At 39.9% G+C, this 17,054-nt stretch overlaps 1 protein-coding gene across 2 annotated transcripts in view; it reads left to right on the top strand.

The window, feature by feature from the left end:
- The first annotated feature begins 774 nt into the window (after window positions 1-774).
- The window catches only part of LOC142139516 (interferon alpha/beta receptor 1-like), a 39,516-nt gene continuing 23,236 nt past the window's right edge, over window positions 775-17,054 (top strand). Inside the window, exons 1-2 of one of the 2 annotated variants that reach the window (XM_075197187.1) lie at window positions 775-925; window positions 16,719-16,842. In XM_075197187.1, the coding sequence (XP_075053288.1) occupies window positions 856-925; window positions 16,719-16,842 (194 nt within the window). In that variant the 5' untranslated portion in view covers window positions 775-855. Of the gene's footprint in view, window positions 926-16,685; window positions 16,843-17,054 lie in introns of both variants that reach the window. The other variant, XM_075197186.1, reaches the window with a different exon arrangement.

Raw genomic sequence — 17,054 nt, 5'->3', positions numbered from 1 at the left:
TGCTAAATATCTGCCTAAATCATTATAAAAAAAATAATTTATAGTGAAATCAATACAGAGAGACTATTTCTGCATTAGCATAAAAAAAAAATATTATGTGTAAGAAAATATCTCTTTGGTCCCAAAGAAATATTATCTTAATTAACCCAAAAACTGAATGTTGTTACAGGCGTAGACCTATTTCAATATCCGTCGTTTTTATAAAAGCCAAAGAAATCTCATTTCAATCTCTATAATAAACTGTACAGCCCTTAATATACCTGATTTCACTATGATACGTAAATAATTTTAACCAACTGATGAACCATGTAGATTAATCGGTCTCAATTTATAAATTAGTAGCTCAGTACAGGAGCTTTATCTTCCATAGTATAAAACATAACAGCAAAAATGTAAATAGAGTACAATAAAACAAATGTCCAGTCTCTGATACTTTATTTATTATGTATTACTTGGTAAGTTATTTTGCTGTTAATGCATTAAAAGTCGTATCATATCATGCTCTTATAGACAGTACAGCTGACTGTAATGTGAATAAATTGGACATTATACAGCTGCCACTGCTCTCCCTTTCACTCCTAAAATTTACTGTGCACAGTGTCATAATCTTTCTGCCCCCATTCGCTGGAGCCATTTTTACATAGTTTACTGCGTACGCTTCACTGAAGTTCTGTCTCCGAGAAAATGTCCGCTGCCTTAGATCTTTGCATAGAACTTGGAGACACTTTCCGGTCATATGTGTGTGAAAAGTGAATGTGAAAGCGTTGTTGACTGCTGTGGGTGGGGGAGGCTGTGCCGATCGGCTTGAGTGGAGCTGGAGTGAAGATGATGTGAGAACTGGAATAAAGAGCCGACATGTCGTGGGTCTGGGGTCTGATGCTCCAGCTACTGCCCGTCCTGCTGCTGGCGGCCATGGCATCGTCAGGTCAGTCCACACATGTGTCCATGTATGATTGGGGCCCTGTCAGTTGTGTCACTAACCTGTCCAGCTGCCCCGCTCTGCTTCACCTCCACTCACCATGTCTGTATTGTGCCAGTCACTGCCAGTCTGTGCTATGCCCCCTGCACTGCTCCTCACTACTCCCCTTATTCTTATTTTATGATCCCAGCACTTCCACCTATCCCACCACCTCCTGGGTTCTACACTGCATTCCAAATTTAGTGGTTTTTTTTATTGTACTAGTTCTACTAATGCCCCCATGCCCTTTCACACACCGATTCTTACAATCACCATCATCATCATTATTATTATTATCTTTGACTTATAACACGCCACAAAGAGTCCGCAGCGCCGTAGATCACCATTTATTTATATAGCGCCACTAATTCCGTAGCGCTGTACAGAGAACTCATTCACATCAGTCCCTGCCCCATTGGAGCCTACAGTCTAAATTTCCTAACACACACACACACACACACACACACACACAGAGACTAGGGTCAATTTGATAGTAGTCCTTTAACCTACCAGTTTGTTTTTGGAGTGTGGGAGGAAACCGGAGCACCCGGAGGAAACCCACGTAAACACGGGGAGAACATACAAACTCCACACAGATAAGGCCATGGTCGGTAATCGAACGCATGACCCCAGCGCTGTGAGACAGAAGTGCTAACCACTTAGCCACCGTGCTGCTTAGTGTACCAACGCCCACTGTGCCCTTCACTGCCCCCCTTTGTTTTCCCCCTGTGTATTTTGATTAAATATTACATTCTATTGGAGCTGCTAAGAAAGTGCACATAATGGACCTGATTTGAGATAAGGCACGCAAAAAGGAACGTAAATTGCGTTTCTTTTTTTTTAAACGCTTGTAATTCGGGCACATGCAGGTCTGTATTCAACAAGGAGCGGATCTGATGAAACGTTTTTTTGTTGAATACACCCTGCTCTGACAGACAAGACACTGCAGGATACGTTCAACAAATATGTGGAAAATAAAGTCCCAGCAGAACGCACAGAGAAAAAAAGTATTACTGTCACCAGTTAATAATAGTCATTAATGACAAAACATTCCAAAAAATTTTCTTATAATTTTTTTGTGTTTGCTTATAAAATACATTTATTAGGAGAATATTAATGTCTGCTGGACATAAAATGCATTTTTACAGTTGCTCCTACTTGCAGACACATGTTGTAGCATGCATACGCAACCATCATCACTTTAACCGGGCACTTACACCTGTGGAGAAACGCGTACCTTAGAGAGGCCCAAGCTTGAATAAGACATTGCTGCGTGCGCACGCCCTTACTGTACATTGACTACATGCATACACTCTTTCCCCTCCCCATTTTGTGCCTGAAATCGGTCCTTTGCGGTTGAAGATGAATCCGATGTTTTTGCGTTCACTGGTGTATAGTCTGGTTCTGGGCATGCACAGATCGATTTTAAACAAAATATGACACGTAACGATATTTACGTTTCTTAATGAGTCAAGCCCATTATGCATTACATCACTTTGTAGGGCTGAGAACCTCTTTAAAATTATTCCTTATTTTCACAGGGCACAGAGTCAGATGGTTAGGTTAATAGTATTTTTTTGTGAAATAATCATTCAGCATCTACCAGATTAAGAAATATTTTAACATGTTGTACAGGGGTTCAGTTTACATGAATATATTTGCTTGTACACTTCATCCTGCAACGTTTAGTAAATATCTCTTACTAGCATCCTTCTGTGGTTTTCAGCCATGATATAATCAGCTTTTGAGTTTATTCTGGCTAATTGTATAAATACATGGCTACAATGCACAGTAGAAAGAGAACTCTATGTATTCTGTAAGTGTTTCAGGAAGCATGTACAGGCCAATAAACTAAAGTTATCTCAGGATGGAAAATGCCTTTAAATGTTCTACATTCTCCATATCTGTTATTACTAGTGAAGGCACCTTTTTCTTTTACATTTTGTTGGTGCATTTTGGAATAAGTCATTTAAAACACGCTTTAAAAAAATATTTTCAAGGTTTGGCAACCTTGCTTCATCGTCACAAATATTATTCTAGCATTCGTATATCTCAGCCTTCTCTGAATGTGTGCCTCTCCCGATGCCCCCTAGCTGTGCACCTCCGTGGGGCATACGTCTTCTATTGCCACACCATCCCCTTTGTGCCCCCTCACCCATATGTACTGTCATCATGTGCACCCCAAACCTCTCTGTTGTTTTGCACGATATTTAGCCCATGTTGCAGCTTTTCTTTCCATTCAGGTTTCATGTAAGGTGTCCCATTCTCACGCTGTTCACTGCACTGCATACCCTGACTAAGGGCTTCCCAAATCCAGACCTCCGGGAGCCCTACCAGAGCATGTTTTCCAGGCCACAAGTGAAATAATTAGTACCACCATCTTTTTAAAATGTGTCATTCTGTAATGACTACACCTGTCCTCCACAAGGAAATCTGGAAAACATGCACTGTCCATGAGGGCTGTATTTGGCAAACTGCACTAACCCTTCGCTTTAGAGAGAACATAAAATACATTAGTGCAGGGTTTCCCAAACCCAGTCCTCAGGGCTCCCCAACAGTGCAGGTTTTCTGGATCACATGTGTCATAATTAGGACCACCTGTGGATCTGTTACAATGTGTCTGTCAGTAATGAATACACCTGTGCTCCAGCAAGGAGATATGGAAAACCTGCACTGTTGGGGAGCCCTGAAGACTGGGTTTGGGAAACCCTGCATTAGTGTAATGCATTCATTACCATTTTATGTTGTTTTAATGTGTCAATCATTTTAAAGATGGATTATGTTGGGAAAAATTGTTTAGTGGACGCACAAAATGTTTGTTCCTGTTTTTGATGTCATGTGCCCAGGCACACGTATGGATTAGAGTGGTAATATGGGACTGACACGGAACATGCCTCCCTGACCTGTGGGATATAATATTGCCCCTGATTTTGTGCACAAATGAAATAAATTTAGTATTGCAATATATTGTAATGAACTTCAAGAGGTGAAGGCTCCATATACTTGTTTTAGTGGGAGTCCACAGCCATTTTTGTCGCGGTTGTTAATTGGAACTGGACCGCTAATTACAATGTGACACCTCTTGCTCCATTTAGGAGCATTTTCTAGGGTTAGCTCATTAGAATGTGCACAAAATGCGTAAATAACGCTTGACATAAAGGCAAGTCTTACTACTGTCATGAGATATTTAAGTCACAATCCAGCAGTAGTTTAGGAAAATGTAAATAAATGAATGATCCTTTCCAAATGTAATAATAGACAATACTCTCTTTCAATTCTTCTCTGACCAAACATTATCAAATATTGCGAAAAGCAGAGACGGGCATTTAAATCCAGCAAATGTTGCTTGCACCTTCGTGTTTTTACACATCGTAAATGACTATTACAAATTTGTGTTTGACCAAACTGTCCGCAGATCCTGTTTATCTCTACAAATTATTTTTCATAACCTTTAACCAGAGAAGGGGAAATATGCAATCCATTACCAAAAATATACCCCAATTAGATTTTTTTTGCTTGTCACACAGGATTTGGAGACGTCTATTAAAAAATTGTGGTTTTATATATCCTTTAATGTTCGGAATATTTTGTATTTATTTCCTCCTTTGAAATATTGTAGTACACTTGTGTTATTTTAGTGCTGTTTATCCTCTAATAACCAGGCTATGTATGTTATGAAACCTCTGATGTGCTGTGATTAGCACGTAGTTTCCACAGAGGCCACAGAGCCGATCTTCCCCTTGTTGTGTCTTAACCATGACATTATGAACCAGATTTCCTGAACCATCGAACATTGTTGACTTGCTGGAAACTGTTAGCAGGCTCTAATAGTTTTATATTACTATGATAAAATGAATAATATTTTTGTGCTAACAGTAGTCTATATAGAGGCTTGTTATTCAGGTGGTAGGACGGTTCCATAGGTTGAATACATTTTCTTTGCTTGGTTGAGCACATATTTGACTTTCTTTCTCCAAGTTATATGTATTACACCTGTTGAACACACAAGTATTTTTTTAGAATACTAATTGCAATAACCCCTAATAACTACTTAAGAAGCATGGGCCTGATTTCATTAAGGATCTTAACTTAAGAAACTACTTATTTCAGTCTCCTGGACAAAACCATGTTACAATGCAAGGGGTGCAAACTAGTCTTCTGTTTTGCACATAAGTTAAATACTGACTGTTTTTCATGTAGCACACAAATATCAACTTTACATTTCAGTGAACAAATAAGCTATCAAGTGTGTGCTACATGAAAAAACAGTCAGTATTTAACTTATGTGCAAAACAGAAAACTAATTTTCACCCCTTGCATTGTAACATGGTTTTGTCCAGGAGACTGAAATAAGAAGTTTCTTGAGTTAAGATCCTTAATGAATCAGGCCCCAGATCTTCTTGCATGTGAAACTGATAATTGGGTATATTATACTAATTGACAGTAGTCTGACAATCTCAGACTTAATTGCCTGGGAACTGTAGCTTTCATTAATGTCCATTGTGTAGATCGTAATAAAAAATAAATCAATCAAGCAATATCCAGTCAGAGACTTGAATTCTGTGATGGACTGTCACAGAAATCTGGTAGACGATAGTGAACAACATATTAAATTGATGATTGTTTATATGCAGATTATGTGATTTGTGAGTTACCACACCCAAAAAAAAGGATTAAAGTGTTCTTGTACTAAGTAGCCACTTTAACCGTCACTAGGCGTGGGTCCATCATTCTGTCCCCCACATATAGGTACACACAAACTTTCTTCAAGGAATAGTACCCAGATTACAGTGACCTCTTACCATAACGTGAGGTTTATTCAGCTATACTGAGCTGCACTTTCTCATTGATGAACCATATCTTGGGTTCGTAAATGGGGTACAGGCAAACGTGGAGCAATAAACCCGCTTAGCGTCTTGGCACCACATTTTCATAAGAGGGACAATCATGTTTTTGCGGCCAAACGAGGGTGAGCCACTTAGTAAAACTGCACTGGGACGGGGCACACACGATGCTGAACACTAACGATATAATTATTTATCCGGCACAGAGCCTTGTATTGGTATACACTTGCCAGATGGTCTAATGTGATCCGGGAGAGCCTTAGCCAGGCAGTCCCGGAAGGGTTCTAATGAACGCAAAAGCAACATGACTTCCTGTGTGTCTTTAGAGGCCAAACTCTACAGCAGAACATTGTGACCTGTGACTGCCGACTCCTCCCAATTGTTCCCCTTAAATCTGCCTCTTAACCTCCTTGAGCTCAATTTGCCTCAGAGATGGCACTAGCCCCTGCTGACAAAACACGGGAAGTAAATTTGGGTGGGAGATGTAAGGATTAGATCTCTCAGCCCAAATGGTTCCAGTGCTTATTGTAAAATGTCCAGACTGACCCTCGTGGGCAGATAAGGGGCTAGTGGTGGCAGCTTTTACCCTCCGATGAGTGACTGGCTGAGCCAAGTGACACCAGTAGGTATACTCAGTGACGGTTACTTGCTGAAAACCAGCAAGACTACAAAGTGTGGCCGAGCCGAGAGAAGTCCAAGCAGCTACACACATACTGAGGACACAAATAATATAGTTACCAGAGGCTACACATTGTCATCACAATTTAGTGTGAGAAACCGCACAAGGTTTTTCCTTTTCATTCACCATTATGAGGTGAACTATCTATTGTAGGAGTGGATATGTGGATACACTTTATTGTTCTTTATTGTTCTGTTTCAACAAATCACTATTACACTCGGAAAATTTCTAAATTACCGCTGTGTAGGACTAGATCTTTAGCTCTTTGATTTATTAAGTGCAAGTACGCCCATGAAGTGAAAATATGAAGCAACAACTTTCCATTATTGGTATCAGTAGTTAAAGACTGACTCATATATTGCAGGGACCGTATTTTGTAATTAGCTTTCTTCTTTTCAACATTCTCGCTATTCATTTCTGATTACTGGTGTTTTTTAAACTCCCCCTGTGTATAGCAGTCAGTATATTCCATATATGTTTAATATATACTAATATGCAAATTGCATGAAAATCACTGACAATTTGACGGACGTTTTTTCCGCAGCCTGCGTTCTGTTAGACCGCTGCGTCCCACTCCTTTTGCAAACTACTTCTAAGCTGGGGAAAAGGAAATGTTATTGAGCATTTGTTGTTTGTTTCCAAAGTATTTTCCTATGTGCTCACCCTGATGAGCACATTAATACAGCTTGCTGTGCATTCACTAATCTACGCACCACAAAGTATACGCCAAGGGTCATCTACACTTATTATCCCTGATAACAGACACTAGTACATCTTGTGGTGTACATTGCAATGATGAGCCCAATAAATTGTAAGTCCATCCAATAATATCCCATTGTGTTGTGTTCAGAGAAATGTGATCCAGATATCAAATTTCAATGAATCGATATAAGAAAATAAACAACCACATATATACAGTGTGGTAGAACTATGAATTATTATAAAATCAAAGCATGTGTCAATTCAATAAAGTATATCAATGTGAATATAAAACTAAAACCTCTTGCGATGTGAAACGCTTTCTAATACAAGTTCCGATAAGTGAAAAAGCTCAAATGTAGGTTGTGTGAGCTTTTGTTTATTATTACATTTATTATGTTATCGTCTTGATCACTGGCACCTGTTGTAATTTTTTTTTTTATTCTGAAAACAGAAATGAAGTTCACAAAAACAAACAAACAAAAAACAATATTATATACAGTATACTCCCACACTTATGGGCGGTTATTTTGAGTCAAATATATATGTGAATCCGGGAACTCATACCGGTAGTGATAGCAGCCAGTGAACGTGCTCACTTTAAATACTCCTGACCACACTGTGTATCAGACGTGAAAACACTGCATAGCCAGGAACTTGGTAGAGTGAAATTCTTATCTTTCTAACATATAGGAACCAAGGCTGGTGCACTACTCTTGATAAAACTTGATATTTAATCACAATAAATGACATTGACATTAAAACATATAAATTATACAGGAGCAATTCTCCTGCCCAGAGAGATGAAAAGTTGAGCGTGGGCTTCTTGCTTCTGGTGTCTTCTCCTTTGCAGTTAGGTTGCATTAGGTGTCAAGGAGACGGTTGTTTAGAATACACTGTAACAGGCACTAGAGTCGCCCTTGTCTGGTGCCATTTCAATTGCAAATTTACTTGGAAAGGGATCCATTAACCCGAAGTCTTGCATAGCGTCTTTATACGTGTCAGACCATTTTCTCCCATACCATGTAATCCCCATCAATCCTATTGAATGCTTTGTCCGCCTTTGTAGAGAGAAGCAGCAGTGAGTGACCTAGCGGATGGATTTGATGGTCTTAATTTGACAACACCCACCTGATAGGTGGACGGTGCCTGGTAAACTATTTTTAAAAGTTTACTAACACTTTGAATATAATTTAGGTACACACTTAAGAGAAAAATGGGTCTGTAATCTACACAATGGGCTGCATCCTTACCCGGTTTGGGGATAACTGATGTGGGCTTCAAGGATGCTCGTGGAAAGCTGTGTAGTTCAGTGATGGCTAACCTGTGACACTCCAGGTGTTGTGAAACTACAAGTCTCAGCATGCTCTGCCAATATATAGCAGCTTATTGCTGGAAGGGTATGCTGGGACTTGTAGTTTCACAACAACTGGAGTGTCACAGGTTAGCCAACACTGATCTACACAGTCTCTGAGTGTCTTGTTACATTCTATGGTATATCCATCTAATTCCAGACTTTCCTTCCAGGTGGGGTGGGTTCCTTTAATTTTATTGTATAGTTCCTGTTGGGTAAAAGGAAGTAATTTATTTACCGCACTGGGTGAAAGGGGGTATTGTGTAATAAAGCTCATAGGATTTGTTCTGTACATTTCTGTCCGAGACTTGGTTTGTATAGGTTGGTGAGTGTATAAATCTGTGAAAAGCAAAGAATGTAGTAAGTGTCCTGTGTAATCTCTTTGACACCAAACTTATTTAATTTATGGGCAGTATATGTAACGGGTCTCCTTTCCTCTAAGGCTTTTGACAGCCGTTTAATTTAATCTTTCATATTCTGGGTTTTAACTTTTCTTTTTTTTTCACTGCTAGCCCCATTTTGATTTTTGATATTGCTGTTTTTATGGACAAGAGTATAGAATATAGTTGAAATAATGTGTGGATGTATGGTTTGCCCATACTTTATCTGTTGTGGACAGCCTTGTGTTGTGTGTGCTGGATAGGAGGTGTTATCATTTAGTGCTAGTGTTAACTAAATTTTAACCAGTTGCTGGCGACAGTTGTAGTTTCAGATGAAAAATGTCAAATACAGTTCATCTCCCCTCCGGCTGTACGTTCTACCCTGATCTCATTCTCTTAGTGACAAGCTGCTGCCTCTCGACAGTACTAAAGAAGCAGTATTTGGATCCCCCGTCAATGGGCAGCACGGTGGCTCAGTGGTTAGCACTGCTGCCTCATAGCACTGGGGTGCTACGGTTTCCTCATACACTCCAAAAACATACTAGTAGGTTAATTGGCTGCTATTAAATTAACCTTAGTCTGTCTTTCTCTGTCTGTCTCTGTGAGTGTTAGGGAATTTAGACTGTAAGCTCCAATGGGGCAGGGACTGATGTGAGTGAGTTCTCTGTACAGCGCTGCGGAATTAGTGTTTCTATATAAATAGATGATGATGATGGTATTATAAAGTTGATTGCTGAAAGGCTGCATGTGACCGGACAGCCTGGCAGCACCTTACTAATACCATGGACAGAGGCGCCAGCCACCACTGCTGGTAAGTTCTGTTCAGAGGTAATAGTGTGAATGTGGCCTTCTCACAGTGGAGACAGAGATTTTGTAGGAGGAACCAGTATTCATGAAAGTGCTGGCTACCAATTCACCAGGAACTAGTGACACAGTTGTGGTTCAGTGATATCACAAGTTCGTAGTGAACTGACAGGAAAAATGTTACTACAAAGCAAAACGCTTGTAGGCAGCCATAACTCTACACACAAATCCCCTTGTAGTTGTCTCTTCCCTATAATTCCCTTAATCTTCTCACAGCCCTTCTCTCAATCATTATCATGTGTGATAATCCTCTGACAATAAATCGGAATGAAAGTATGGTCTAGTGCACATGTATACAACCAACAGACCTGTACGGCCATTTTTATGAAGCCCTCTGGACAGACACAGGTGGGACCAAGGCCACCAGGACAGATACTCATCAGAAGTGTCCATGATCCCCCACTGTATGTCCTGTCCCACATAACATGGGGACTCAGTGTAGTGGTGGGGGCTCTCTCAAGCCCCACCCATGGAGCCACTGTGAGACTCCAGCATTTTGTCCGTGAGGTCAGTCTGTCAGTGAATCTCTGCACTGTGATTTGCTGCTGGGCTGTGACTGAGAGAGCTGATCCAAGTCTCATAGTCTCATACAAAGTTGCTTGCTTGACAGGACCATGCTCCCTACATGGGGTGGCCTTATCTCCTCTGGCACCACTAAGGGGTATATTTACTAAACTGCTGGTTTGAAAAAGGTGAAGATGTTGCCTATAGCAACCAATCAGATTCTAGCTGTCATTTTGTAGAATGTACTAAATAAATGACAGCTAGAATCTGATTGGTTGCTATAGGCAACATCTCCACTTTTTCAAACAGTTTAGTAAATATACCCTTAAGAGTCCCTGCACACAATTCTATTTCTGTGGGGACTGTTAACACTGCTGCGAAGAGTTTCCTCTTTTGCTGCAGTACATTTACTTATTAAAGCAAGTGAACTTTTATTGCGCCCCCTTCAAATGAGGAGCTCCATCCAATATGGCTGACAAAACAAGAAGATTGTGGACCCCTGGTCTAGTACCATGGACATGTCTGTCTTAGCGGGGTGATATGAAGTCATTAGGGGTGTGAACAGGTCTGTTAGAGAGGAAGCACATGGTGGAAACACTGAATTTCAAAATGGAAATCAGGACATTTTTAGGCCACACCACTGAGCTGACAACGCCATTGTGGAGCCAGTTTCACAGTGAATACCAGTTTGCTCATACTCTGTATAGAGACCCTGCTGCTGTGTAGCTTGGAAGATGGTGCAGCTCTATCACCGCAGGGGAACCACATCTTCTTATTTTGGCTAACAACGTAATGCACAAGGCACTATGTAATAAAACAACAAAATGACCTTAGAGTGCCGGGTGACACATCCTCTTTAAACATATATTTTAGAACTACTATTTGTGACACCGCTCCAGGGATTGATCAGGAGAGTCGCATGTAAGAAATAGATTTGTGAATCGAATCCTTCTTCTGCCAGTTTCACTTTCCTCTTAAACATTTACTGTGTTCTGCGATGTCTGTAAAATAAAATCCACTTACTGCGCATATGAGATATTATGTGATTATTGGTACATCACTCGTTGCTGTTTCCTAAAGTAGTAATACACACACAATACCTTTTAGTTTTGAACTAATTAATAATAAATATATATATATATATATTTTATTCTCTCCACTTAATACTATACTACTTTCACTACATATAACATTCTGAGTTTTCCAGTTCTACAGTGCTGAGATTTTCGGTTTCAGAAATGGCTGGTGCCATATTTAAGCTGAACACAATGGAAAAATATCTAAACAGCTTATATTGCCCTTGACACTCGAATGTATAGTTATTAGTGTCAAGTTTGGTAACAAAATTAAACAATATGATGGCTTGAAATGAATGTATAAAATAAAAAATTTAATTTCAAGATCCTAATTTTGTAAACAGTAAGATCTAAGTCAGCATATATTGCAAATTAAAAGATCTATGAGGACGATCCACAGGTGAGAAATGACAAATGATGATAAATAAACACAATGTACCAATAGAGTTGAATATAATGACCAATTAAAACAAGCAGAATTTCTTTGTATGTTTGCTTTTTAATAAACAAGCCAGTAGGGGGCACTGTCCAGCATGATAGTACAAGTCCAGTACCCTCTGCTCTCACAAGGGAGGAACATCCCATGATCAGCTGACCTTCAGAAGGGATGTATTAGCTACAATAAGGGTCAAAAATCAGCCCAATGTGCACCCCAAACACCACTGTGATGGCAAGCAGGAACCCCAAATCTGCTGCAAACAGCTCAAAGTGTAATGACTTTCATCACTCTCTGTCTATTGAATTCTCTCATATGAAAGCTGATGAAGTAACACAATACAAACCGCAAGGCACTAAATAAAACAATAGAGTCTAGCAGCTTGATTTTTATACCATGCCATATAGTCAGTAACAAGTTCATCATACTATGCTAAAGAGACACCTGTGCATTATTTATACAATTTAAAAATATTTATTTTATAATAAAGTAGAAGGACTTCTGATTAACGAGTTCTCTTCAGCACAAATTCCTATATCTACCTCCCGCTGAATATATTAAGTCCTGTGATCTTCATATTCCTAGGATTACTATTGTGTGAGGTGTCTCTGAACTTGATTATTGAATTAATAATGTTCCTTCTATGTTTTAAATGACAACAATCTATGGACCTAGTAGTATATCTTGTCGTAGGGCGCACCGATACTCTAAGAGAGAGATCACAATTTTGGTTTCATAGTTAATACTAGTAATATAAGTACATGTCATACAAGTGGATCTCTTTGTCTGCCCCTTTCCCCTTAGATTGTAAGCTCTGGTGATCAGGGCCCTCTTCCCTCCTGTTCTCATTACCTATAACCTCTGCTCACCAGTACACTGCGCACCTCCTCCTTGTGCTCTCTGCTCATTGACTCCATTGTCTTCGTACCTCTTTCAGTGGCTCTAAACCTGTTAGTTGTGCCCACACTAATGTGCACAGGTTTCAGCCTTCGCTGTATATACCCCTTGTACCCCAGTAGCTGTGTTGAGAATTGTAGTGTTATTTGTTTACTGTTATACCACATACTGTCTTCCCTCTGTACGGTGCTGAGGACCTCATGTAGCGCCCCATAAGTAAAGGTTAATAATAATAATAACCTATCACAAATTTTAACATCGGTGGACCTTGGATGGTAACCAGCTTTTATTTAATCTCTTAAGGGGAACAAAATGTTCCCTATTGAAACTACGAACCAACCTATATATTTTGCCTTAAAGGTAACTGCCTTTCTGGAAAGTGTCCTTTATTGTTCAAGACTATAATAAGGAATATTCAATTTAGAATTGTAGAAATGATCCCACTGAGACCCAATCAATCTGTGTTGAGGTGACAAATAAAATACATGATAGGGCTGGATGACAGGTCGTCTGTGAACACTTTTTATCGCTTGTTCTTGTGACACCGCTCCAGGGATTGACCTGGAGCGTTACATGTAATAAGATGGACTCTGTTCCTTGTCAATGGAATTCCCCAGTCAGTTTCACTTTCCTCTTACAGATTAGTTTTTCTGGGAACTCTGTAACTATGGTAACTGAAAACATTTGACATCAGTTCAGTAAACATATGAATGAGTAACCCTCTGATTGTTCGTGTGTGTTACTATATTATTTTCAATACATGTAACATTTCTCCTGAGTTTGTACACTTACTGTAGTACAGAGATTTTTCTATTTAGGAAATGGTGGGTGCTATATACAAAGTGGCCGTATTTTCTTCTTCACCTTAGATGAGGAATGTAAAATGAGTATTCTTGGGTCTATGTCCAGAAAAGAATGAGGGACCTTTAAGAAACTGGTGGAAATGTGGCATTGCCTGTGGCAACCATATAGATGTCTGATATCATTTTCTAATCTGCACTAGAAAAGGTAATTCTGCCAATGATTCCTGCGGACAGTTGTCGTTAAGGTAAAGTAGGCAACTTTCTGCAGCTCTCTTGCTGCACAATCTATTATTTTTCCATCAAACGATGCTTCTCCGTTCTTAGGGGAAATTCTGTAATAGAGAATAATGGAAATCACCCGTGTGACAGGCTCTGAGTTTTTCCAGTCCACGTAGAGTATATATACTATTTGTCCCCCTTGAACTTAGGTCCCGCCACATTTAAATGTTCCGGCACGGTCAAATGCAACATACGTCAGTGTGCCTGGCATAACTGCAATCAATTATTTCCTTTAACATAACCAAACGTCCCCAGAAGATGAATGATAGCAAAAAGCCTTTGTGGTATAAATCATTAATTATGTCTACCCACAGTATAGATTTAAATGACACCTTAACTAAGAAAAATAAGCATTTTTACAAATGTCAGTAACGTTGAGCCGGTGTTTCCCCTAAGATACGCCCGTTGACGATCCTTGTGTAGGGCGTTGGCACCAACGTTATCTGATTATAACATGTCGTCCCAGCAGGTATCTCCTCCGCACGTGCTGGGATGAACGGTTGTAGATGGTGAATTAAACATTGATGTTTGTACAGGATATACTGTGACTATTTCTAAAAATGATATAGGACCTCTTTACTTTTATTATATTTATATAGCCATTCTTTCTATAGTAGCTACTAGAAGACACTGTGATAGTGTTGAGTGTTAGTCAGTGGTTATAAGGTACCAGGAAGTATGGCTAGTGTCAATTACAGAAGCTAGAACGAGTTAAGGGCAGGAAATAAAATGGAAATTTAGCAAGAGCAAATACCATTTTTCATTTAAAGGAAATGTCCGCTTTCAAATTATACAAGTCACCTGCCCCCGCGTTTGGGAGTACACGAGTCCGTTTGCATTGGTGCGGGTCCTTTCCTTATGTCTGGACAAGATGAGAGATTTGAAATGTAAACTCACGTGCCGATTGCACTTCCTCTGCAAGGAGAGGATCATCTCTGGCATGGAATCCTCTAATGGAGGGAAGGGTTTGGTGTCTAAAATATGTATTGAGGGTATATATTTCCCTTTTAAAGACAGAATGAAGGATGCAGAATAGAATTAACAAGGTAGTAACTTCTACTAATTGGATGATTGACCCATAATATCCATTTTAGTAATGTATTTCATAGTATTGTCTTATAGTTCCTTAGTATGTTCAGCACTTCGAATCCTGAAGACATCACTGCAGAGCTCAATATATGTCACTCAAAAGTGCACTTGCCTATGTTTTATTTGTTTTGTTTCTTTAAATAACCCTTTACTCTGACCCATCCACCATGTAGTTGAACCACAGGGGTTCCATGCCCAGTTCAGAATACAATCCCCCTGGCGTTAACACTGGGCCAGGAAGGTAAATGTAAAAAAATGAAAGTAAACGGTTTATAGTTGTCCGTGATGCTGTGGACAGACCACGGCGGCTGTCTGACTATTAGCTACCTGCTATTTGCTTTTAATCCCAGATGTCTGCTTGGTAGAAGTTGCACTCTTTGGCACGGTAAGCATCTGTTGAACTATGCAGACCCCAAGCTTGGTACCATGGTGGTAGGTGGTACTACTATTGGGGCGGAGGGAGAGTGCGACAGGATGGACCGCCTATGCCACCCTCTCTGTTGTTGCTGGGAACCGGCTGGGCTTACTTTGTCACCGCCCCCTTTCGATATTCCGAATACGCCTTTCCTGCCACAGTAGGAGGAGCTTGCTGCCACCACTGAGCTCCTTTATAGCTCCCAGAACCACGTTCCTTCTGGGTAACTGTCACTGCTAGTGACTCCTGTGCTGGTACACTTGGGCTGGTACCCCTGACTGCTTACTATGGATCAGGGTGCTGTGGATGGATCCCCCTGGCCTATCACACTGGCCAAAGCTGCTGGGTAGCGGCAGAGCGGAAGTACTGGAGAAACAGCCGGAGAACGGATTAGATTTAGGGACTAATCTGCAGGTCACAGAATTACAGCAATATTGAAGAAGTTGTCAAGCAGGATCTTGAAGCAAAGAGTGATGTTTTATTTCGCTCAGGTGCCCTGACAAGGACAGTTTCACTGATTAAAGGTATTAGTGGTCAGGTCAGATGGAACACCATAATGATACATTTCAGTGTACAAGACAGTGCTTTTTATATTGATTTTTAGAATCAGGATGCAATGTGTTCACACAAACATGGATTTACATGCATTGCAAAGCTAACACTATTTACGCTTATCTGCTTATCTTAAAACCTTGCTGTGATATCCTGCATCTTACAGTGGACATCAAGTCTAATTACATCTTCCTATGACCCTCACACATCAAAAGGCCTGATTAGCATGAGACCTTTCTTCCAACAGTTGCAGAATATACATTCCCAAAGAAAGGTATAAACCCCAAACAAGTCATTTCCCCACATCACGATACACAAAAGACTTTCTAAACAAACGCTTATTGTATCAGTTATATACATCAGAAATAAGGCATTTTTTTTAGCAAGGTTAAAACAGAAAAAGCTAATTTTCTACCCTGGTCTCAGAAATAGCGATTTCCTATATCAAAATATACACAGTATAAAAAATAAAGTGCATTGGCAATTATATAAATAAGCGCCCTGTGCTACTTTCTTTAAATAAATGTATACCATAAGTTATTTATAAGTGATCCAGTCACAGAGAGTTATTGGGAAATATTGCTTGTGGGTTAAGGTTCACTTTTACAGCCACATATTATATAATTGGTATTTTTACGGTTTCCTAAAAGAATACACATTTGTTTTAGGTGCCAGATCAAACAGCACAATAACTTTAATGTCACTTAGTTTGTAGATGCAACAAATGCTTCTGCCGGAACTCCTTGCTTGTACCTCGCCCTTGACCTCGCTGCAGCTTAGTGATGTCACTTCTTCTGCCCTGTGTGTGGCTGGCTAAGGTGTGCATGTGTTACCTACAATCTATGTATCTCTTCAGGAGGTCTCGCCTTCACTTCTCATCATCTTGCAGAGCTGGAACCACCAAGTAACATTCAGATCAGGAATTATAACGGGATCCTTTCTGTGTCGTGGAACTGGGATAATGGTGATAGTGATGGCAGCCCAAATGTGACCTTTACTGCATTTTATCAGAAGTATGTTCCGCTCCCTTCTTGTAACACGGTATAAGAATAGAATGCGCTGCATGTTGTGTAATATCATGTATCCATACTTATCTGTGCAAATAACAGACAGGATACATTAACAGACACACAGTACAAAGGGTAAATATGACAATGGAATGACGCTATGAACAACACAAACATTACATATAGAGAGTTCCGAATTCAAAAGGTCGCAAAACAGG

The sequence above is a fragment of the Mixophyes fleayi genome, chromosome 2 (assembly GCF_038048845.1).
Source record: "Mixophyes fleayi isolate aMixFle1 chromosome 2, aMixFle1.hap1, whole genome shotgun sequence".
Taxonomy (NCBI): Eukaryota; Metazoa; Chordata; class Amphibia; order Anura; family Limnodynastidae; genus Mixophyes; species Mixophyes fleayi.
Note: the sequence above shows the minus strand (reverse complement) of the source record. Positions and strands in the feature narration are given on the sequence as shown.